The 23636-nt window shown below is 40.0% G+C and overlaps 1 protein-coding gene across 2 annotated transcripts in view; it reads left to right on the top strand.

The window, feature by feature from the left end:
* LOC146809060 (B-cell receptor CD22-like) overlaps positions 1–23636 on the top strand; it is a 500036-nt gene that overhangs the window by 288027 nt on the left and 188373 nt on the right. For both annotated transcript variants that reach the window (XM_085615862.1, XM_085615861.1), the window contains exon 6: positions 826–1086. In XM_085615862.1, the coding sequence (XP_085471988.1) occupies positions 826–1086 (261 nt within the window). The remainder of the gene's footprint in view (positions 1–825; positions 1087–23636) is intronic.

The following is a 23636-nucleotide window of genomic DNA, read 5'->3' as shown; positions in this document are numbered from 1 at the left end:
AAATAGAACTCAACCTACAATTTACATTTAATAAGGATAGTCATTATAGATATTATTATAGATTAATGAATATTGAAACAAGAAATAAAACTATACTACCTCATGGTGCCTGCCAAACGATCAAGGATTTACATGCGGCACCATAGGTGCCCCCTTGGCCAGCAACCAGAGGTTGCAGATGGAAGGGGGCTCTGCTAGGGGCCCCCAAAGTCTCTTTCTGACAGGCTTTCCATGTCCAAAAGCCCGACATGGAAGGCCTGTCGGACAGCGGAAACGCGAGCAATTGGTTTCCCACTGGCCGACGGGCTCCTTGAGCCCGTTGGAAGCCAGTCGGTTTGACCGGTCTGACCAGCCGGTTTAAACTCTCACAGCCATCTTTGTAAAAACGTGGTCGGAGATTAAACCATGGATGTTGGTCGGAATACAATCAAGTATGCTCGGGAAAGTTCCGAAACCTACCCCAAATGCAGAGAGAAACCTTAAGAAATTGATTGTTTACTTTTTGCAAGGCTTGGGAGGTGCCTTTTGACTTTTGTTTCTGAACAATGTTTGGTTATTTATTTATGTTTAGAACAAGGCAGTCTCTACATATACAGTGACTCCAAACAAATGTGTCTGCGGATGGACTAGGATAATTTTTTCTTTCTCTTGTGGTGATTTCCATCAAGTCTGAAGTAAACTAAACAGAGAAGACAATTGCACTGTAAACTCGCAATGACCAACCAATATGCAGAGGGATTCTGCATTATCTAATTGTTGTCGTAGACCACATTACCACCTAAAGTTTTGTTATGAAAATTAAAACAATATTACTTTTATTTTCAGTTGGTCCAAAAGAAGCAAAGATGAAAATAAATGTGAAAGGAGATATTAAAGAACAAGACTATGTGACTTTAACCTGCAGTGCTCAGTCTAACCCTCCAGTCACAACCTATCACTGGTACAAAGATGATCATTTCCTCTGCCAAACCACAGGAGTCCTGGAGTTCCAGCAAATCAGTGATGATGATTCTGGGGAATATGAATGTCGGGTTCATCATCCTATGGGAAATGTCAGCTCCAATGGGCAGCGACTGAATGTGCTTTGTAAGTATGAATACCCATGGTATGCAGTTATGGGACATAATTGACGTTTATGATAACACACAATGCCTCTGCCAAAAACTCTCAGCCTTTCATTATTGGTAGCTAGTTGTGACGTCAAAGTTTAATAAGAATATAGCTTTACAGCTTTTTTGCAGTAGGAAATTGTATCACAGCCGGCCTATAATTCATATGTGGCATGAATGTCAAAAACTCGTGGAAATATATTGGATATTGGGACAGGGCTCTCTGTATTACATGGAGTCCACTAACACCAATTGTTAACATAATCAGAAGATCTCAAGTCACAAAAATCTTCCCTGATCTCTTAAAGGCAGGATTTACATTTGATTCCTAAATAATGGACCCATTTTACCCTATATAAATGTAATCTTGGTGCTGCCCCACATAAACCAATGAAAAGCACTCACTTGAATTAGATAAATGTTATATAGCACTGCAAATCGATAACCTGAAGCACTGCCAATAGAAAATGAATGAATAAAGGAATGATAAGCTATTTATGAAGCCCAAAGGTCTCATATTTAAAGTCTGGATGAGGTTTTTCCACTCGATAGGTAAATCGTTATGTTGGTTCCAAAACATTAAACAAGGTTTTTGGCGAGCATCTCACTATCAAGAAGAGGTTCTCTCTTTGACGTAGTTTCGATCTGCAAGTGAGATGGTGTAACATAGATTGTTGAACTGCAGACACAGGTCATCTGAATTGTTGTTTCTTTGTAAAGGAGGCAGCTTCATTCGCATAAGGAAGATGTAGGACTGAGCATTCAAATTTGATAGCCGTAAATTGGTCAAAATACCCATAAACCCTAATTATGGCCCAGATCCATAAAGTGGTAGCAGAGTATTTATTTTCTGTCCCAGATATACCAGGAAACCTAACTCGGTCCACTTAAACATGTACCATTCTGTTTGAAACTAGAATAATTGGAAAATACATAAGATTTATATTCCAGGTTATAGTTAGTCAGTTAGAAAGAACAGAGGTGCCGTAGATGTTTAATTTATTATATTACTGCAATAATATTTGTTTGTTCTGTGCATAAAACATAGAACTCAGTATGGCTACATTCTTCCAAAGCACTTTGAAATCTCTAGAGTCAAGCAGCTCCTTTCTCCTTTTCATGCTATATCTAGTTAGCCATTCAAAGTGTAGAGAACACAGAGTATGTTATACCCTTCTGTAACAGATGATTGTAAAGTAACATATTTTAATAGTAACAATATAGTACAGCTGTGCACAGTTACCTTTCAAGGCACTGATGCTGCAGCCTTCAATAAAGTACCCAATAATTAAAAAATAGTTAGATCTTTCTAGGATAGTGCATTGCATCAAGAGGAGGTATTTTAGTTAGGAAATGGAAGGAGAAGGCCTTCCAAAAGGATAGATGACTTGATTATTGCCTCCTATAAAAAACATTATCACAGAAACTGTTCATGTAGGCATTTGTCACAGCCAAAATATCTCTCAACGGGTGAAGCAGGTATGGGTGCTGGTAACACCATTGGTCAGTCAATGCAGAGCATTCAGGATCAATGATATTTTGAGTGGTCTCGACTTGGCAATCACTTTGGAAATTACAGGGATGGGTGATAAAGGGTAGTTGATTTTCCTCAACCCATTGATCGAAAGGCATTCTCTATGTACTGAGACTCTAAACATCAAGATGCTAAATGGTGGCATTTTACATTTCTGATGATGTCAAACCAGTCAATGTGTAGAGATTTCCAGTTTTTGACAGACAATCATTGTTGGACAACGACTTAAGCTCTTCTGGTGTGTGTGTCTTGCAAAGCTAAAAAAACACACAAGAAGTCCCTTTGTAGTAATAAGTAGAAGAGAATATACCTCTATCTAAACCAAAGAAGTAGATGCTAAAAATTTAGCCGTAATCCTTATTCACTATGTGCCTCAATCAACAGAACCTAATAGAGCTTAAAAAACATACTCATCACAGTAACACAGTACAGCATACGTTTGCACAAAAAGACTCATTCAATTTGATCATGAGTATATTCCAAAAGACAATTCTACTCCAAAACAAAAATGTTGCATAATCAATCATAAATCAATGGTAATCTTCCTCCCAATATAGGTTACAATCTGAGCGTATCGGAAACCTAAAAACATATAAAAATCAAAATTCTTAAAAACATTAGAAGTCGACGCAGCGTTTCGGTGTTTATTCAATATTTTCACCTTCTTCAGGAAAATAAAACTTTCAATCTAGACACAAGAAATAAAATTTGATTTAGGCAAACTGGCAGGTACTGTGTACTATTACAAGGCATAATCCACAACAATTTTAATTTAATTTGTCATCATCAGGTTATTGCTATACAGCACGGATATTAAAAAGCATCAATTCAGTCATGTAACTCATTATTGCTATGTTGTTTATATAAAATCTAATGACACTGCAATTTTTCAATCGTGACAAAGACAATGCTATGAGGACCTGAAAGACAGATAACAATCCTCCACATATTATTCATTATAAAAAATGCGTTACCCGCAGGTATGGTGCTACATTATCATTTGGAAATGTACAATTTATTGTACCTGGAGGTAGCGAAGGATTATGTCTGATCATTTACATAATCTGTAGAAGTGGAAATATCTCTCGCCTCAGCTCGGATCACACTAAAGGAGCCACTAAATTAAAAGAAAGACATTCAATTTGTTTTCTTACTAATTATACTCTATTTCAATTGCTAATTGCAATACACCAACACTGATGAAAAATAATATACATATAGATGTATGGATCCTTTTCTTGTATCCGTTAGAGCCATCGTATTGTATAAAGTGGGATATATTATTGATATACATTTCTTTATGTGGGAAAATCTATAAGAAAAAAATATAGCAGTCTATGGATCAATCATATTCTTAACCATAAACATACATTTTGGATATATAATGTATGTAAAAGTGAAGCTTACCTATATTGTAACAGGACCCCAAGCGTAGGAATTTGTCTTCTCTACCCCATTATTTGATTTGACCGGTCCTGACTTCTATGTGTGTGGATAACGATACCAAATTTGCGGGCTAGAACAATGATAAACATGGTATTTTATATTCATCCCTCACTTGCTGGGAGAGCAGTACAAACCAACAATACATCTGTGTTTGTAATCTGCTATAACTCTAGCAGGGTATATTTATATTTTGAAGAAATTATTAAGTAAATATTTATCTATTTTTATTGCAATTATCGCGTATGTTTAGGGTTGCCACGACATCAAGGTCAATTTTTTGTTTACTAAAAGAATTCTATACTAATTACCCTCACGCGTCTAGTCGGGGATATCTTAGTGAAAGACACCGACCGTTTATTATAAAAAAATGTAAAACATGAAAATAGAACACGGTCAAAAATTTGAATCGGTACACGAATCAACTATGGTCAAACGAGATCCTATATGAAACAAATAGTTTATATATATTCTCTACTAGTCTCGTCTTTGATGCAGTTCGTAATTAACGAATGCTACAGTTCAGTGAAAATAACGGCTCACTGGTGCAAAAGCATACCTGTTTGTTGAATATCGGCCTCCCAGCTGTGACGGATACTCCGGATACGATCGTGGGGAAGGCTTCTGGGTCACGGTCTTTTTATACAGAATCAGATACTATTGACCGGATGTCTCATTGTCAATTAACTAATATTGCTCCTGAGGGCTTATTCATATATATATTGGTAGTCTTTTATTAAAAAGAATGGGAAAATGTATGCAATATCAGTATCGTTTGGACATTTAATACGCGAGAATCAAATGAACTTGTTAACATAATTACTCGGGCTATGTAAAAATGGCGGCCATCTTTAAAGATCCGGAAATACATGTCCGTATAATCCATAATACGTACCCGTACCTTAAAAGAAAACTTTGTGTGTTCATAAAACAACATAACCACATCATTTGCTGAAACATTTTAAGTATGCGCAAACCTAAAGCGCCGGTCCCACAAACGGGTTTCTAGATGTACATAATAGATATAAGAAAATTGAGAAATAATCCTGTTTATTAGTTCTATCTATGGCAGCCATCTTGGAGTGTCTAAACCTTCTCTTCGATTATACCGCTTAAAGCTGTATATCGTTTAAATGAATCAGAAGGCTAAATTTACCTACATGAGAGCGACACAACGGAGTATATTAACTATTATTGGAAAGGCTGTGGGGTATAGTGTAACTGTTGACTATGTAAATTCATTTCAGTATATTACTAATATCAATTTCTTATATCAATCTCTCCCATTCCTCTTTATTATTGAGACCATTTTTATATGTGTTAAAACGCGACATATAAAATTGTTCGCGTTTTTTCCTCTTGCTGACAAGGTCGCCTCCTCGGGTACTGGGGTGAACAATCTCCACACCACACCACTTTAGATCCTCTATTTTGTGTTTGTGGGCGATCCAATGTTCCACTAGGGGAGCTGTTTTTTTTCCTATCCTAATCGCTGATTTATGTTCAGTTATTCTAGTTCTTATTTCTCTAGATGTTTCTCCGATATACCCTTTATTACAGGGGCATATGATCAAATAAATCAAATTCTTGGTTCTACAGTTTATAAAACTCTTTATATTATGTATCAATCCATTGTGAAGGATTACATTACCCTTCATGATGTTAGTGCAGTTTTTACAAGTGCTGCATGCAAAATTGCCGACTGGAAGAGGTGCATTATTAATGCTGCGTTGTTTGCATCCCTCCTCTTCTCTGTAAGTATGCACTAATCGATTACGAATTGTGCGATTTAGGTAGACCTACATTGTTTTTATCAGTCAGTAATTGCCAATTTCTGTTTATTATGTTTTTGACCCTGTTACTAACACTGCTAAAATTGGTGACAAAGATAAGGGGAAGATTCCGTTCTCCTGTTTTTTGTGGTTTAGGTGAAAAAAAGGATTCTCTATTATAATATTTTGCTCTTTTATAAGCTTGCCTGATAAGCTTCTTAGGATATCCTCTATCTTGAAGCTTCCTAGTCAGAGCATCGGCATGTCGATTAAAATCTCTCATGTCTGTGCAGTTTCGTCTAATCCTAAGATATTGGCCAAAAGGTATGTTATTTTTCTGGCAAATAGGATGATCACTATGATAGTGAAGCATGGTATTCCGGTCCGTGGGTTTCGTATAGAGCTCCACGGACAGTGTACCAGCGTTGTGTTTAATCTTAATGTCTAAGAAATCACAGCTGTCCTTATTGATATTTGAGGTAAATTTCAAATTCGTATCTCCAAGGTTTAGCCAATCTATAAATTCTGTGAGGAGCTCCATTGTTCCTTCCCACATGAAGAATACATCATCGATGTAACGGGACCGGCATGTGATGTTCTCATAAAATGGAGCTGCGGTGTTAAAAATGTGTTTGTCTTCAAAGGCTGCCACATAAAGGCAGGCCAGACCAGGAGCACACGTGGCTCCCATACTGGTCCCTTTGATCTGTCTATAATAGTCATTTCTAAATAAAAAAATGTTATTCTTCAAGATAATTTCAACGCATTCTATCAAAAATGAAGAATGTGCGCATAAGTCACCAGTACCATTAGACAAGAGGCCCTCCAACATACTGATGGTATCATCCTGGGGTATGTTAGTGTAGAGGGCCTCTATATCAAGGGTTACCAGCCATTGATTTTCTACATTATATGCTAAGTTTTCAATTTTATTTATCATGGCAGTAGTATCTTTGATATATGCTGTCTGGCGTGTGACCAAGGGTTGAAGGAATTTATCCACATATATACTTTAAGGTTCCGTAAGGGAATCAATACTTGAAACAATAGGTCTCATTGGGGGATTTAAAAGATCTTTGTGGACCTTTGGTAGGCCATATATTGCTGGTGTTTTTGGATGAGTATTTTTAAGGAAATTGTACTCATCTTGACAAAGAACACCATCTTCTTTGGCATAGTCAAGAAGTCTTATAACTTTATCGGTGAGCATATTCCACTCTTCCTTGTTAGATTTTGTTATAGTGGGAGGTATTGTTTAAGAGGGAAAGCATCCTTGTGTTATAGTCTTCTATATCCATCACAACGATGCTAACTCCCTTATCGGCAGGTTTGATGGTTAAATCTTTACGTGTTTCCAAATTGTCAAGCGCTGTTTTTTCAGCAGAGCTTAGGTCATTGTGCCAATAGAGTTTTTTATTCAAGAGATCATCTATATTTCTCTCGACTACTTTCTCAAATAGATCAATATTTTTATTAACAAGATTCAGAGTCCATTTTGACTTAGGTTTCAAACCTGATTTATTAATTGATGGGGTACTGAGGCATTCTCTATTATTAAAAAAATCTTTTAACCGGATTTTTCTAAAAAAACTTTGCAAGTCTCTTTCAAGATTACATTTATCAGGAGGAGTACAAATTGCATATCCTAATCCTTTTTCTAATACTGTTCTCTCATATTTGGTCAAAGCCACACTCGAGAGGTTAATAATTGGAGCCTTCTCTTCTAGTCCCATAGGGTCTGGCTTCTGGTTTTCATATAGGGTTGTTTTTGCGGTGGATTCTGAGAGTAGAAATTCCCTCTCCCTCGTCCTCTGCCCCTGATCTGACCAGGGTTGGATTGGCGTTGTTCTAAAAAAGAGAAAGAGTCTCTGCTAGTCCCTGGGACTATTTCCGCTCCTTTCCTAGTATCTTGTAGATTTTCATTATCGGATTCAGAGCTTGTGTAAGAGGTATCTAGGAAAGTTACTCTTTTTTTCGGAAAGTTTCTTCTTGGTTGTTGCCAATTAGAGCGATTATACATATCCTCCCTTGGTCTGTCAAAAAAATCTTTCTGTAGGTCTGGGTATACCAACTCCAAATTATATTTAGTTACATCCTTTCTAAACTTGTTGGATTTTTTATTTAGAAGGTATTCCCTATAGCTTGATATCATTCTGGATTTCCTCCAGCTTTTTTTGGCATCTTCCAATGAGGTACTCTCTTTTAATTTAACTTCCCTTTCCTCAATCTCACTTCTCTCTATGATTAAAATTTCATTAGCTGTTTCGAATATTAACAACATCCAATCCCTACTGCATCGAATGGCGATAAATGTCCAATTCTTAATAAACTTGGGATTTCTAATGAATATACCTGGCTCATTCTTAACTTGTAGGCCCCTAGGTATTATACCTTTCTTGCAATATTCGATCAAGAAATCAGAATGTAGTTCAGTCCTAATGGTTTATACTGAAATGAATTTACATAGTGAACAGTTACACTATACCCCACAGCCTTTCCAATAATAGTTAATATACTCCGGTGTCGCTCTCATGTAGGTAAATTTAGCCTTCTGATTCATTTAAACGATATACAGCTTTAAGCGGTATAATCGAAGAGAAGGTTTAGACACTCCAAGATGGCTGCCATAGATAGAACTAATAAACAGGATTATTTCTCAATTTTCTTATATCTATTATGTACATCTAGAAACCCGTTTGTGGGACCGGCGCTTTAGGTTTGCGCATACTTAAAATGTTTCAGCAAATGATGTGGTTATGTTGTTTTTATGAACACACAAAGTTTTCTTTTAACGTACGGGTGCGTATTATGGATTATACGGACATGTATATCCGGATCTTTAAAGATGGCCGCCATTTTTACATAGCCCGAGTAATTATGTTAACAAGTTAATTTGATTCTTGCGTATTAAATGTCCAAACGATACTGATATTGCATAAATGTTCCTATTCTTTTTAATAAAAGACTACCGATATATATATGAATAAGTCCTCAGGAGCAATATTCGTTAATTGACAATGAGACATCCGGTCAATAGTATCTGATTCTGTATAAAAAGACCGTGACCTGGAAGCCATCCCCATGATCGTATCCGGAGTATCCGTCAGAGCAGGGAGGCCGATATTCAACAAACAGGTATGCTTTTGCACCAGCGAGCCGTTATTTTCACTGAACTGTAGCATTCGTTAATTACGAACTGCATCAAAGACGAGATTAGTGGAGAATATATATAAACTATTTCTTTCATATAGGATCTCGTTTGACCATAGTTGATTTGTGTACTGATTCAAATATTTCTCCGTGTTCTATTTTCATGTTTTAACTTTTTTTATTATAAACGGTCGGTATCTTTCACTAAGATATCCCCGACTAGACGCGTGAGGGTAATTAGTATAGAATTCTTTTAGTAAACAAAAAATTGACCGTGATGTCGTGGCAACCCTAAACATAAGCGATAATTGCAATAAAAATAGATAAATATTTACTTCATCATTTCTTCAAAATATAAATATACCCTGCTAGAGTTATAGCAGATTACAAACACAGATGTATTGTTGGTTTGTACTGCTCTCCCAGCAAGTGAGGGATGAATATAAAATACCATGTTTATCATTGTTCTAGCCCGCAAATTTGGTGTCGTTATTCACACACATAGAAGTCAGGACCGGTCTAATCAAATAACGGGGTAGAGAAGACAAATTCCTACGCTTAGGGTCCTGTTACAATATAGGTAAGCTTCACTTTTACATACATTATATATCCAAAATGTATGTTTACTGTTAAGAATATGATTGATCCATAGACTGTTATATTTTTTCTTATAGATTTTCCCATATAAAGAAATCTATATCAATAATATATCCCACTTTATACAATACGGTGGCTCTAACGGATACAAGAAAAGGATCCATACATCTATAGGTATATTATTTTTCATCAGTGTTGGTGTATTGCAATTAGCAATTGAAATAGGGTATAAGTAGTAAGAAAACAAATTGAATGTCTTTCTTTTAATTTAGTGGCTCCTTTAGTGTGATCCAAGCTGAGGCGAGAGATATTTCCTTTTTTTTAAAAAAATTTTATTTAAGAATTTTTTACCCATATATTTAGTGCAAGACAAGACACTTTACATAAACAACAGTAGTTTATACACATTGTTCACTACTGTTTTCTTAAATCTTAATCAATTCATGCAGAATCATAAGTTATATACAGAACATAATATCCAGTAATTATACTCTAACAAAGTATAAATGCTCGCGTGTCATTCTTTCCACTTGGTTATGGGCTCCCAAATTTGTCTACCTAGTCTTCTTCCCTTTTTTCCCTTTCTTGCATAGATTGCCATCTCCAAATTGTACGTCTCTATTAATCTGGCTAACCAATGGTGAAAGGTCGGGGGCAGGGGTGCAAGCCATTCCGAAGCGATACATAGTCTCAAGACTGCCATGGCAATAAAGATAAAACAATCATATTCAGGTTGCCTGTCACAATTATTGACTCCTAACAGAATAGTCACTGGTGTTAACTTGCACTCAGATCCTAGTGATCTAGAAAAAAAGAGCTCAATATCTTTCTGTATTTTTTGCATGTGTGGGCACGTAGCAAAGATGTGGACGATGTCAGCCTCCAAGCTTCCACATTTTGGACAGTTAATACCTGTTGTCCCCCCCCATTGCGCTATTCTAGCAGGGGTATAGTATAATCTGTACAAAGTTTTGTAATGTTGTGCCTGGAGTGCCGCAGAGCATAATATATTCTGCCCCATTTCTAATGAAAGAAAAAAAGATTCCTTCCCTACATTCAGCTTTTGTGCCCAATTTTCTGCTCCTTTTTCTAAATCATCCTGCTTAAATTCTATCAGTTCCGAATAGAATCTTTTAATTGTGCAGTCGGATCCTCCCTGAATAAGTTCCATGATTGAGTTCTTCTTAAATCCTATCTGTCCTCCCTTTTTTGTTACCATGTAGCTTCTAACCTGTAAGTATTTAAAAAAATGTCTTGGATCCAATCCATATTTACATTGTATATCCAAAAACTGCATTATCCCCTGTCCATCCAAAATATCACCAATCTTGTTTATTCCCTTCCTCCCCCATTCTTTAAAAACAGAATCAGAAAAGATGTCTTGAGGCAAGAAAGGGTTCTGCCCCATTCTTGTGTACCGATTGTACCTCCCAATGCCAAATTTCTTTGTGAATGCTTTCCAGATACCAAGTGCTGCTGTAACTGTCTTAAATCTGGTCCTTTTAAAATAACTTGAATCCATCTGCTTCAAAAATACATTTTCTGCTGCTGCTCCTAGTGCTAACCCATATATAGCAATTGTGCTAAAAGGACCTTGTCCCTCGCATTCTGCCCCCCCAATTAGCCCTGCCATATACTGCAGGGCAGCTGCCCAATAGTAAAGTTTTAAGTCGGGTAACGCCCATCCCCCCCTATGTCGCGGGAGTGCCATAAATCTCAATTGCCTCCTCGTCTTACCCTTAGCCCAGATAAATCTATTTATCATATTCTCTAAAATTTTAAACCACTTATCCTCAAACATTAGGGGAATTGCCCTGAATATATATAAAAATTTCGGGAGAACCATCATTTTAATAATATTTGTACGGCCCATAATAGAGAGATGTAAGTTGTGCAGCCTATCTAGGTCTTTCCTCGCCTTCAAAATTATTGGAGCTATATTTTTTTCCACGAGAGTCTCTAGAGCAGAAGTAATAGTTACGCCCAAGTAAACAGCTGACTCCACCACTCTATGATCCAGGCAGTGCACATATTGGTTCTCGATTATTTGTGTTTTAGAGCTATTCAGCGCATACCCCGATATCCGTCCAAATTTAATAGCTTCAATCTCAATCTCTTTTATTGCCTCTGTCGGATTTGGTGTTATAACCGCAATGTCATCAGCATATGCTAATATCTTACAGTGTCCCAAACGTGTAGTTAGTGGTTCTATTCTTTCATTAATCTCCAGCCTACGTATTAACGGGTCCATGTACATTGCAAACAATAGCGGTGAACAGGGACACCCCTGTCGTGTTCCCCGTCTTATCTTCACTGGGGCAGTAGAACCAGCATTTACTCTGATCGAGGCTACCGGAGCAATGTACAAAGCCTGCAGTGCCCTGACATAGCCTTCCCTAATCCCTGCTCTCTTTAAGGTGTGCCACAGATAGTCCCAGGAGACCCGATCGAAAGCTTTCTCTGCATCTAGGAGCATTACCGCGATCGGTTCTCCTGTGACTTCTCCAACATCAAATAGTGTAATGACCTTCCGCGTATGATGAGTTGTACCCCTACTAGGTATGAAACCATGTTGATTATCACTAACAAGGGTGTGTATTATACTAGCAAACCTCGTGGCTAATATCTTTGAGTATATCTTTGTGTCCGCATTCATTAAAGTGATCGGCCTGTACGAGCCTGGTTCGGTGGGTGGTTTCCCTTTCTTTAAAATTATCACAATGTCCGCTCCTCCCCATGACGCTGGTATAGAATTTCCTGCCTGTGCCTGCTGTACTGTGGCCAGAAGATCTCTAATTATCTCATTCCCGAATACCTTGTAGAATTCAATCGGGATTTGATCCGGGCCCGCTGCTTTGCCAGAGGGTAAATTCTGAATAGCAGTTATAATTTCTGAGTTGTCTATGGGTACCTCTAGGGTTTCAGCATCATCCTCACTCAATGTTATTGCTGGTATCTCCCATAGATATTTATCAATTGCCTGCTCCTCTTTACCAGATTGCTCATCATATAAGCTCGTATAGAACTGTCTAAATACTTCGCGGATCCCATCTGTGTCTGTATGTAACATACCCATGTTATCCCTGATTTCCCTGACTTCCCCTGTAGCCACCTTCTGTCTAGTGCGAGTGGCGAGTGTACGTCCCACTCTTTCACTAAACTCATGGCATCTCTCTTTATTTGCTAGATATAACTTAGCAGCCCTATCTGCCTCAATTTTCTCTGCTTGCAGTTTTGCCCTAGCAACTTTAGTGAGGGCTTGTTCGGGCGCCTCTCCCAGCAAAATACATTGCTCTAACTCCTTTTCGGCATCCAAAAGTGCTCTAGTTACTTCTACATTTCTCAAGCGCTCTTGTTTTCTTTTATATGTGCTATAGCTGAGAGTCTCTCCCCTGGCTCGAGCCTTAAAGGCATCCCATACCATCCCTATAGCAGCTGACCCCCTGTTAATCTCAAAGAAGGACTTTATCCATTGTCTCATATGCTGAATATACTGTTCATCGCTCAATAACCCTCTTTCAAAAGTCCATACCCTCTCCTTTCGAGTAGAAGCATTTATAACACACTTTAAAATCAACGGGTTATGATCAGAAAATACTCTGGGGGACCTTTCAATTTCTAAGCTAGGAATCAATGAATTAGTTACAAAGTAGTAATCCAACCTTGCATAGGTCTTATGCGGAGCCGAATAGTATGTAAACCCCATATCATCCGGTCTTAAGCTCCCCCATACATCTGTTAAAGCATTATTTTGAGTTAAGCTATATAGCGCCTGACATACTCTTTTTTTCCTGCCCCTATATAGCCCAGGCCCCAATCCAGCTGACCCATTAATGTTAAAATCCCCAGCTAAGATAACACATGGTGCCCATGTAGCTAATTCCAAATCCAGATATTCAAATATCGGCGAGAGATATTTCCACTTCTACAGATTATGTAATTGATCAGACATAATCCTTCGCTACCTCCAGGTACAATAAATTGTAAAAAAGTGTTTGGTGATTACATTTCCAAATGATAATGTAGCGCCATACCTGCGGGTAACACATTTTTTTATAATGAATAATATGTGGAGGATTGTTATCTGTCTTTCAGGTCCTCATAGCATTGTCTTTGTCACGATTGAAAAATTGCAGTGTCATTAGATTTTATATAAACAACATAGCAATAATGAGTTACATGGCTGAATTGATGCTTTTTAATATCTGTGCCGTATAGCAATAACCTGATGATGACAAATTAAATTAAAATTGTTGTGGATTATGCCTTGTAATAGTACACAGTACCTGCCAGTTTGCCTAAATCAAATTTTATTTCTTGTGTCTAGATTGAAAGTTTTATTGTCCTAAAGAAGGTGAAAATATTGAATAAACACCGAAAGGCTGCGTCGACTTTTAATGTTTTTAAGAATTTTGATTTTTATATGTTTTTAGGTTTCCGATACGCTCAGATTGTAACCTATATTGGGAGGAAGATTACCATTGATTTATGATTGATTATGCAACATTTTTGTTTTGGAATAAAATTGTCTTTTGGAATATACTCATGATCAAATTGAATGAGTCTTTTTGTGCAAACGTATGCTGTACTGTGTTACTGTGAAGAGTATGTTTTTTTAAACTCTATTAGGTTCTGTTGATTGAGGCAGTGAATAAGGATCATGGCTACATTTTTAGCATCTAATTATTTGGTTTTGATAGAGGTATATTCTCTTCTACTTATTAACACATAGGGACTTCTTGTGTTTTTTTAGCTTATTAGTATAGCTCGTCCCTAATAAATATATAGGGGTACATCCCTTGCTTGTTGACTGTGTCTTGCAAAGCCCATTTTCCTTTTCCTTATGTTAGCCTAACTGTGCACGTCTTAGGCCACTTTTTTTGCACACGTTACTGCATAACACGCTTGCCTTTGTGCCACATTGTATTTTCACACAGAACCTGCTCATGTTTTCGTATTTTATTCTTTTCCTGGGAATTAGTCTGAACATCCTAGACAAGGTCAACCAACAATACCCCTTGTTACTCTCTACGGTCAGAGACTAGGACGTAGACATAACAAGGGAATGCAGCTGCTGTTTGTGAGCACACATATCTTGTCATATAACTGAGCACAGAAGTTCTAAAAAAACACCCACTGAGTGAAGGTCCTGAGGCAAGAGTGCTGCGTCAGCTGAGGTGTAGAACATCCACCTATGAATGCTAAAGAACAGGGTCCGCCAATAATCCCAGAGATCTATTATATATAATCATTTAGCTTCGTTAGAAAGGGGGGAGGGATTTAGGCTAATCTGTTTTGTAACATGACAGGGCTTTTTATGGTATATGGGGGTATATTTACATGGTTCACGGGTCCTGCTCAATATTCACAATGCGGTGCTAAGCCACCTAGCATGGCTTCACGCGGCATTGTAAATATCGTACCTTTTTACACCGTTTTCTGCGTCAAAGCGGTGTGCAATGGGTGTTGCTGCGAGCATACCCCTGCAACACCCATTGCTTTTTGACACTGCCTCAGATTGACATGGAATTGTAAATCTGAGGCAGCGCCAAAATCCAACGCCATTCCAAAGAAGGGATTAGAGTCACGCAACGAGGAGAAACTTTTCTCCTTATTTTTTGCTCCTTCTATGTGTGTTGTATTCTGCAACACACATAGATGGAGAAAATTGTCAATGATGATTGTTTATGTGGAGGAAGGTCTCCAATCCTGCACATAAACAATCATCCCTGCAATGCAGGCACCCTTGCACCATTGCGCAAGGGTGCCTGCATTGGGGCTAGGCAGCTTTTTTAGCACTGGCGCAGGGGTGAGCATAGGGGTGCACCATATTCTTTTTAATACGTGCATCCCTACATTTTTTAAATGACGCAGCTCGGCGCAGCAGATTCACTTGTGACGCTGCTCCATTTCATTAAAAATATACCCCAGGCTTTGTTAAGTATGCAAACGATATTTTTGATATGCATTTGTTTTCAAAATTGTGGTGTTAGTACTGCATCTTAGAACACAATAGTTTAAATAAATATTATAAACTTCCTTTGTGTCTCTTGTTTATCATAGTGTGGGCAAGTACATGTAAGAGAGTGGAAGGGTGTGTCCTGTTACTGAAATCCCTGAGAGGGTCGAGAGTGTTGTGCTCTGGGGTGCCAACTCACTTTGTTCATTGGAAAGGTTAGGAGGCCACTTGAGGAACTATAGTTAGTCAAACTCAGGCTCATAGATACTGAAGTTGTATGGTGACATACTCCCTACATGCATATATTCTATAGTCCCAAGCATAGTTCTATTCATGAGCAGAATCCCTGCAACACTTCAATGACTATTTTGAGGTGCTTGTTTGCGTTCCAGTTCTGGAGATGTAGAAAGATAATCAGTATCAGAGAGTTGTTTGTTGAACATTTGCATTGATGTTGTCTGGAAGAGAAAGGAGGAGGCAGATCTTGATAAGACCGATAGGATATTAGGGTTAGTGGCCTTCAATCATTTCCATACCAAGCAGGAGTTTGTATAGTGCAGCTACTCACCCGTGAAGTTATCAAGTCACTGAGGGGTGCGGGGGTGCTGATCCATTTGGGTGTGGAGGTTCAGTCGAAGAGTCAAGTCTTGAGATCCTTTGGGTCAACAACATGGATTGGCTGCGGTGGAGGCGCAGTGTGTTCCAGGTCTTGGTGATGAGGTAGGAGACTGATCTTCCTCCTGTTCTGATCTTGTGGATCTATGGGATGGAGGCCAGGGTGAGTTGGGAAGAGTGGAGTTGTCTGGCGGGTATTTGGAATGAAAGGTGGTGGTTCAGATATTCTGGTCCTCTGGTGTCAAGAGCTTTGTAGGCATATGTGAGGAGCTTGAAGGTGATTCTCTTGTTGTTTGGGAGCCAGTGGAGTTATCGGAGGTATTGTATTATGTGGCTGCAGCGGGGGATGCTTAGGACCAGTCTGGCTGTGGTGTGTTGGATGTTCTGTAGTTTCCTGAGCTGTTTCTGGGTGATGCTGGTGTTGAGTGCATTGTCTTAGTCAAGTCTTCTGGGAGATTTGAGATACACGCGTGAAAGTTTTCGAATCCTATCCCCTGATTAAGGGCCAAATGCCCGAAATGCATTTGGAAAACTAAAGATGTGAAAGACTAAACATACGGTTACAATGCATTCTGGATATTCTATGCATCATTATTTAAGTCAATTTGTGAAAACAGCATGATTAATATAATCAGCGAATGAATGACGAACTTGGATTACTGTTGTCATTTTCAAAGGGATCCAAAAGAAACTTTAGTCCTTGACTGAGGATCTGCTTGGTGCCTAGGGGGACATTCCCCTTGTGGGGGAATGCTACATATTGGTTTTCTTTACACTCCAGTCCAGAGAGTGATGCCACGGGTGCACCACACATATTGATTTGAAAGCAGTAAACCCTTGACCATTGCATAACTGGCTGTGCTTGAGCTACAACTATTATTATTATTATTATTATTTTGTTTACCTGCATATCTTCCCATAGGACTGAGATTGAAAAGTGGAGTCTGGTATCACTGAACTCAGAATTTATTGACACATCTTTTAGTAAGGATGGTTTTTAAATTCTGTGTTTGAAAATAGCACTTTTAGAAAGTGGCTATTTTCGTGTTCAGCCTTTCTGTGTGCCTCTGCCTGTTTGTGTATTGACTGTCTGGATTGAGAGTGACAGGAGCTGTGGTGGCTCCAGGACACTTGGTGAGTCAGCACTAGGCTGAATAGACCGATCTGCATCTGGAGTGGTGGGAGGGGTAGCACCTGGTCCTGAATAGGGCTGTGCTTGCTTTTCACAATGCTGGCTCCACCTCCTGCAGTGCGTCTGAAGACCCTGGCCCACATTCACAAAGGAAGAGGTTGTGCACTGGCAGAGTGCACCCAGAACTAGTTTGGACTGGGTCCAGGACCCCTTACCCCTAGAGAACAAAGAGTTTTGGGGTATAAATATGAGAGCTGAAAACTTTACATCATTCTGGAATTCAAGAGGAACCTTTGCCGAGGAGAAGAGCAGGAGAAACTGAAGAGAAGGACTGCACTTGCTGTGTGTTCTGGGGCTGCCCTGCAGTTGCGATTCTGCCAAGGAAAGGAGAAGGACTTTGCTGTGTGCTGTGTCCCCTGCTTCAAGAAGAACTCCAAGGGCCTGAGGAGAGGTGGCCTCCTGTTTTGAAGTCCCAGGAACAAAAGGACTTCACCCCCAGCTCCCCCTGAAGTCTGCTCTGTAAGTCTGACTGGCCTAGAGTGCTTGATCCAGTTGTGGGGCCTCTGGAGGTAGTTGCTGCTGTTTGGGATCTGGAAAAAGAAGAAGCATGAAAAGAACTGCAAATCCAGTCGCATCGCTCTTCTTGCGGCACGTTTCACCCGTGCATCTCGACGGCGCGAGAAGACTTCCATCGCATCGCCGTGCTGCTGTGAATATCGATGCAGCAAGAACCGACGCATTAAGGGTTTGCGGCTGAAGAGGCCCGATGCCGCACAACACCACCACATCGATCTCTGTTGCATCCCAAAGATCTACGCATCGTACCTGTGTGAGACGCTTTCCCTATGCATCACCTGCGAACCGGTACCGGCACAAAGACTCGATGCATCGCTCCCCCTACAGACCGGACTCAACGCAACCCATCCACTGCATGCAGCGGGGCTGTAGTATCACCTCCTCAGGGTCTCAGGAGTGTCGCATCTCTTTGTTTTTCGACGCTGCAGCTGTTTGACTTGGGAACTTTTGTCGCATCTCCAGGTACTTTGGTGAACAGTCATGCATCCATAGATGTCTATGGTACAAGTTCTTGAAACCTTTTTAATGTCATATTTTTAAAATCTGTATATTGGATTTTTGGTCTTGTGTAGTTTAGATAAAGATACTTTATTTTTCTAAGCTGATGTGGTGTCCATTTGTGGTGTTTTCACTGAGTTACTGTGAGTGTTGGTACAAATACATTGCCTTTGGGATAAGCCTGTCTGCTCATGCCAAGCTACCAAAGGGATGAGCAGGGGTTATCTAAAGAATGTATCCCCCTTACCCTGACTAGAAGCAAGGGTTCCTATTTGGTCAAAGGTACCTACCTCTGACAACTAGACACCCCCAGTTCTAACAGCGAGGTTCTCCAGTAGGGAGGCGGTGTTCTGGGCACTGGGGTTGTCCAGGTGGAAGTTGAGGTTTCCGAGTAGGATGTAATCGGTGGATGCAAGAGCCTGGGGTGCAATGAGGTCTACAATGGTGTCGGTAAAGGGCAAGCGGGGATAAGGGGGCCTGTAGACGAGAGATTGCTGTAGGAGATTTTGCCATTGAGTACAGCACTTTGCCATGTGAGTAACCCATGCCACTCCTCCCAGTCCAGACATCTACCACAAAGGTTTGCTATGCCGGCGGGTTCAGAAACAGGACTCACTGATGCATGTTTCACTATGGTAGGGAATGAATAATACTGTTGATAATTTGAAAACTTCTCATCCCAGTTTTGTTACACCAATGGTCCTGTAAATACTCCTGAAGGGGACATGTACAGCATAGTGTTGGGCACAGTGGAGAAGCATAAAGCTATGTTGTCCAAATCAGAAAGGACCTTTTGCTTGTTAAAATGGGTTTTGTCTACAGGAGCCAAATCTTCATTTGTATAGATGGTAGTCTGTTTCCCAAAAGAAACACAGTGTTATGTTCAGTACTGTCTGACCACTGGATAACCGGGTGGATGATTAACATGGAAGAGTTGATCACCAAGCCCATGCCCAAAAGCAAATCAAGGGTTGACTGGAGGCTCATTTGTATTTTTATTGACAAGCTAGCTTTTACTAGATAATTGTCTATTACAGATTTACAACAATGGACTTTCAGCTTAGGGCTGCCACTATCACTGCTATTCAATTTGAGAACACTTGATGAGCTGATTTGAGGCTGAATGGCAAGGGTCTTGTACTGGCAGTGAGAAGTCCATACCCATCCATCTGCGTGTTGTGACAGGCTTGCCATTTACGTCATGAATACAATTGTGGACATATGCAATGCCATTAAGAAAGAAAATGCAAATGAAGAGTATGATAAGTCTGGCTACTTAGTTAGAGATTGACATCTTGGGGATAGTCTCCCATTGGTTTCTGAAACTGAGGATCAGAAGCTATTATGGGAGCAAAATGTGGCCCGCCAATGGATATGTGCCCCCCGACAGTACATTTCTAGGGTCACAGTGCTTGCATTAATATCTATTTTGAATTTGTCCTCTGAGGGCTTTGTTTTTCATTGCTAAAAGTCTGCGTTAAACCCTCTTCTGAATAAGCTAAGGCTGGACTGTACAAATGATTACTTGCTCAGTCTCCAAGACATAGCAATTTGAAATCTACAGATTATTCAAACCTCATCTTTAAGAATGATTTTTAATCGCTGTACTCTGATGTGCTACAGTCCCTACATTTGCTTTGTGTAGAGATACAGCTCAAGCTTAAGGCCCTTTGCTTCTGCTATAAAATATTTTATATGAAAAAGAATTCTTTCTTTCTAAGGCTACTACCAAAGAATGCTTGCAGAAGATCACTGATATTGAAGAATTTACCAAATCGTTTCAACAAATTCTACAAGACCATGAGTGTCTCAACTGTAGAAAGACTTCCGACCTTCAAATTTTTGCAGTAGGTACAGTTAGCACCATTGATGGGCAGTAGTAACAAAGTGCTACAGATGAAGGACTATTTCAACATGTACTACAAACCTAGAAGTGAACTACTGCAAAGAGATGACTAGTGATCTTAACATTTCTGAATTCTTAGTGGAAATCCCTGAGTGCAATCTACAAGCTTGGAATATTGTTTTACAAATATCAGGAGACAGTAATTAAATATTGTGACCGCACATATTGTGATGCACAAATATTGTTGACAAGAGAATCCCCAGGGCCTAACAAGGTTCTGGGAGGGGTGTGGGACACATGGCCCCCCTCCCCTTTAATTTCTTTCAAAGTCACCCTGGGAGATGGCAGCTACGCAGCCCCTCTCCCCTTTAAAAAAAAAAGGTCCCGCAGGATAGGGTCACTAGGTCCTAATAAGGCTCTGAGAAAGGGTCCACACAGTCCCCCTTAAAAAAAAAAAGACATGGGGGATGGGATCCCCAGGGTCTAATAAGGATATGAGAGATGGGCCGCTTGTCCCCCTCCCCTTTAAAAAAACATAAGGCTCTGCAGCCAACCCCCCGCTGTTCACGGCCAGGGTTGGCTTAATGTATGGTAATAAAATATTACTTTACATTAAAAACAAACCTAGAAATTTACTGAAAAAAACAAAGGGTAAAGCAGCGTTATGATTGAGTGTGATAAAAAGGGTTTTTTTGTAAAAAAAAAAAGCCTTAGAAATACACTGGAAAAAATGGTTAAAGTAACGTTATAGTTAGGTGAGTTTGTCAGTGCTAACTTTAATGTTTTGAACTAATAATCTGCATAATTTCACCATATATAGTTAGCAGAACTAAATGATGTCATTTGAGATGCCATCAGTGATGCCATAAATAATGACATAGAACAGGTCATGAGTGATGTAATATGTGAGGTAAAACGAAGGGCATGGCGGGGCGCAAGTTATAGTTAGCTCTGCTAACCACAGCTGGTGAATCTCTGAATTTTTTTGTGGTTCAAAACATTAATGTTGTCACTTACATATCCACCTAACTATAATATTACTTTAAACTTTGTTTTTTTCAGTGAATATATACAGATAGATAGTTGTAGTTAGAACCATCTTTCAATAGGAAAAGCATTTTTTGACTTGCCTATATCTTTCGCGCCACTTGATGAATCTTCTTGAGATTTTTCAATAAAGTGTCATATTGAGTCTTATTGTGCATGGAAAGTCTTGGGGAAATCTGTCAAGCAGGGGACGAGAAAAAGGGATGCGTCAAAAATAGTATTTTTCCAATCTTAATTCTTATATGGATTTTGAACATAACTACTGCCCAAACCGCTGGACGGAATTACACAGAAGTTGGTAGAAACCTAGCTCTTGTTCCAGAACAAGTGCCTTTGGTTATTTGGTTTAAATCCGTTCAATAGTTGTGCAAAAATCTTTTTTTTTTTAATTTACATCTCTAGGGACGCTGATACTCAGAGAATCCAACAGTCTCTGTGCTCAAATCTGATTGGCTGCCAACCCTTTAACCATGCAGCCATCTTGGGAACCAGCTTCAGCTGGGTCCCCACCAAAACTTTTATAAAAGAGAAGGGAGAAGGGTAGGAATACCCTGACCCTCTAGGCCTCCTGGGGTGTTTGGCAGGGATCCCGCAGGGCAAAAAAAGCATTTTTCTTTTAAATATTTGGCAGGAGCCGAACTAGATCTGCGGTTCCCATCAAAAAGAAAAAAAATAAACTAGCGCGGGCTCCCATGCTTCTGTAATGTTTGGCCCTTGGGAAGTCCAGGTCTAGGGGGCAAGTGTTATTAATTGAAGGAGGGGGCACACGAAACCCCCTCCTGTTGCTCTTTTGATTGAGCACCAGAGACCACCACCTACCTGGGGCTTACATTTTAATAAATGGGGCCGCTCAGACTACCACCTCCCCGGGGCTACTTGGTAAACTTTGTGGGGGGCCGTGCAAGCCCCTGGGCTCAGGGACTATCATCTCCCTGGGTCTGTTCCAAAAATAAGGTGGGGACTGCCCAGACTGCCCTGGGGACTGCCACCTCCCCGGGACTACATGTTAAATGTAGCAGGGGCCATGTGGACCCACAGCGCACGAGGATCACAACCTCTCCATGGTTTTCACTTTTTTTTAGAAGAAGTAGGGGGCCGTGCGATCCCCCTCCTGGGCTGTTTCTGGCCCTGGGGACCACCACCTACCCGGGGTGGCCTGTTCTGAAGAAAAGAGGGGTGCCGTGCCACCCTCAACAGGAGCCATACATGGCGTGGGCTATAGTTAAGAAATATTTAAAATGTACTTCTTTGTTAGAAACGTTATTTTTATCTATTTTTGGATTAATGTTAGCAATATTTTTTTCAGATATTTTTGTTCTTATGGTTAGTATAGGAGCGCAAAATTGTGGTAAACGATATTTATGACACAATATTTTTGTCAATGATATTGTTTACCAAAATATTGTGCCAGACATTTGCTGTACCGAAGTGAATGTTGGGTAGTATTCTTTTCTTCCTGTATTGGAGTCATTCTTGGGTAGGGAGTGTTTCTGCTGTATTGAATTGAATGTTCTGTAGCATTAGCGGCCGGAACGGATCAGGAGTGGCAGGGCAGTCTGGAGTTGGTGGCGGTCAGGGGCGGAGGGGAGAATGTACAAAAAAATAAGAAAATACTTACCTCCTCGCTGCTCTCCCCCTCTCTCCCACGTCGTCTCAGTCTCTCCTCTCCGGGGCCAGAACAGGAAGCAGCCAAGCTCCCTCCCCAAAGCCATGCAATGCAGCATTGTGATTGGTCTGAGCACCGTGGATCGGCACTCAGCCAGGGAATAGGGGCCTGGGCATGTTCTCCACACAGGCTGTAATGCAGCCTGCATGGAGAACATGCGAAGTGTGCATGACTCTTTGCCCGGCCCATGAAGGACAGCCAAACCGTCATTGCACACTTGGAGTGGGCAGACCACTCCTCCCCTGCACTGAGAGCAGCCCCGCCCACCCCACAAAGCTGCTCAGCAGTAACAAATGCAATGATAATAACCCTGAAGTATTATCATTGTATTTTGTCTTTCTTTCACTGCTTGGTAACAATGGGCAATGCTCCTCAGCCTTAGTGGAGGTGCCACCACTGTATAATGGGTGTGTAATGGTTTTCCTTGCACTATTTGAGTGATTGGTGGGTGTTAGATCTGGGGGTCTCTAGTTGGCAGGGTAGGTACCACTGTCCAAGTAGGGACCCTTGCTTCTAGTCAGGGAAAGGGGGATACACTGTTAAGATAACCCCTGCTCACCCTCTAGGTAGCTTGGCCTGAGCAGTCTAGGCTATCAAAGGCAATGTGTAAAGTATTTGTACCAACACTCACAGTAACACAGTGAAAACACCACAGATTTACTCCACACTAGTTTTAGAAAAATGAGGTATCT

Source organism: Triturus cristatus, chromosome 7, assembly GCF_964204655.1.
Source record: "Triturus cristatus chromosome 7, aTriCri1.1, whole genome shotgun sequence".
Lineage (NCBI taxonomy): Eukaryota > Metazoa > Chordata > Amphibia > Caudata > Salamandridae > Triturus > Triturus cristatus.
Note: the sequence above shows the minus strand (reverse complement) of the source record. Positions and strands in the feature narration are given on the sequence as shown.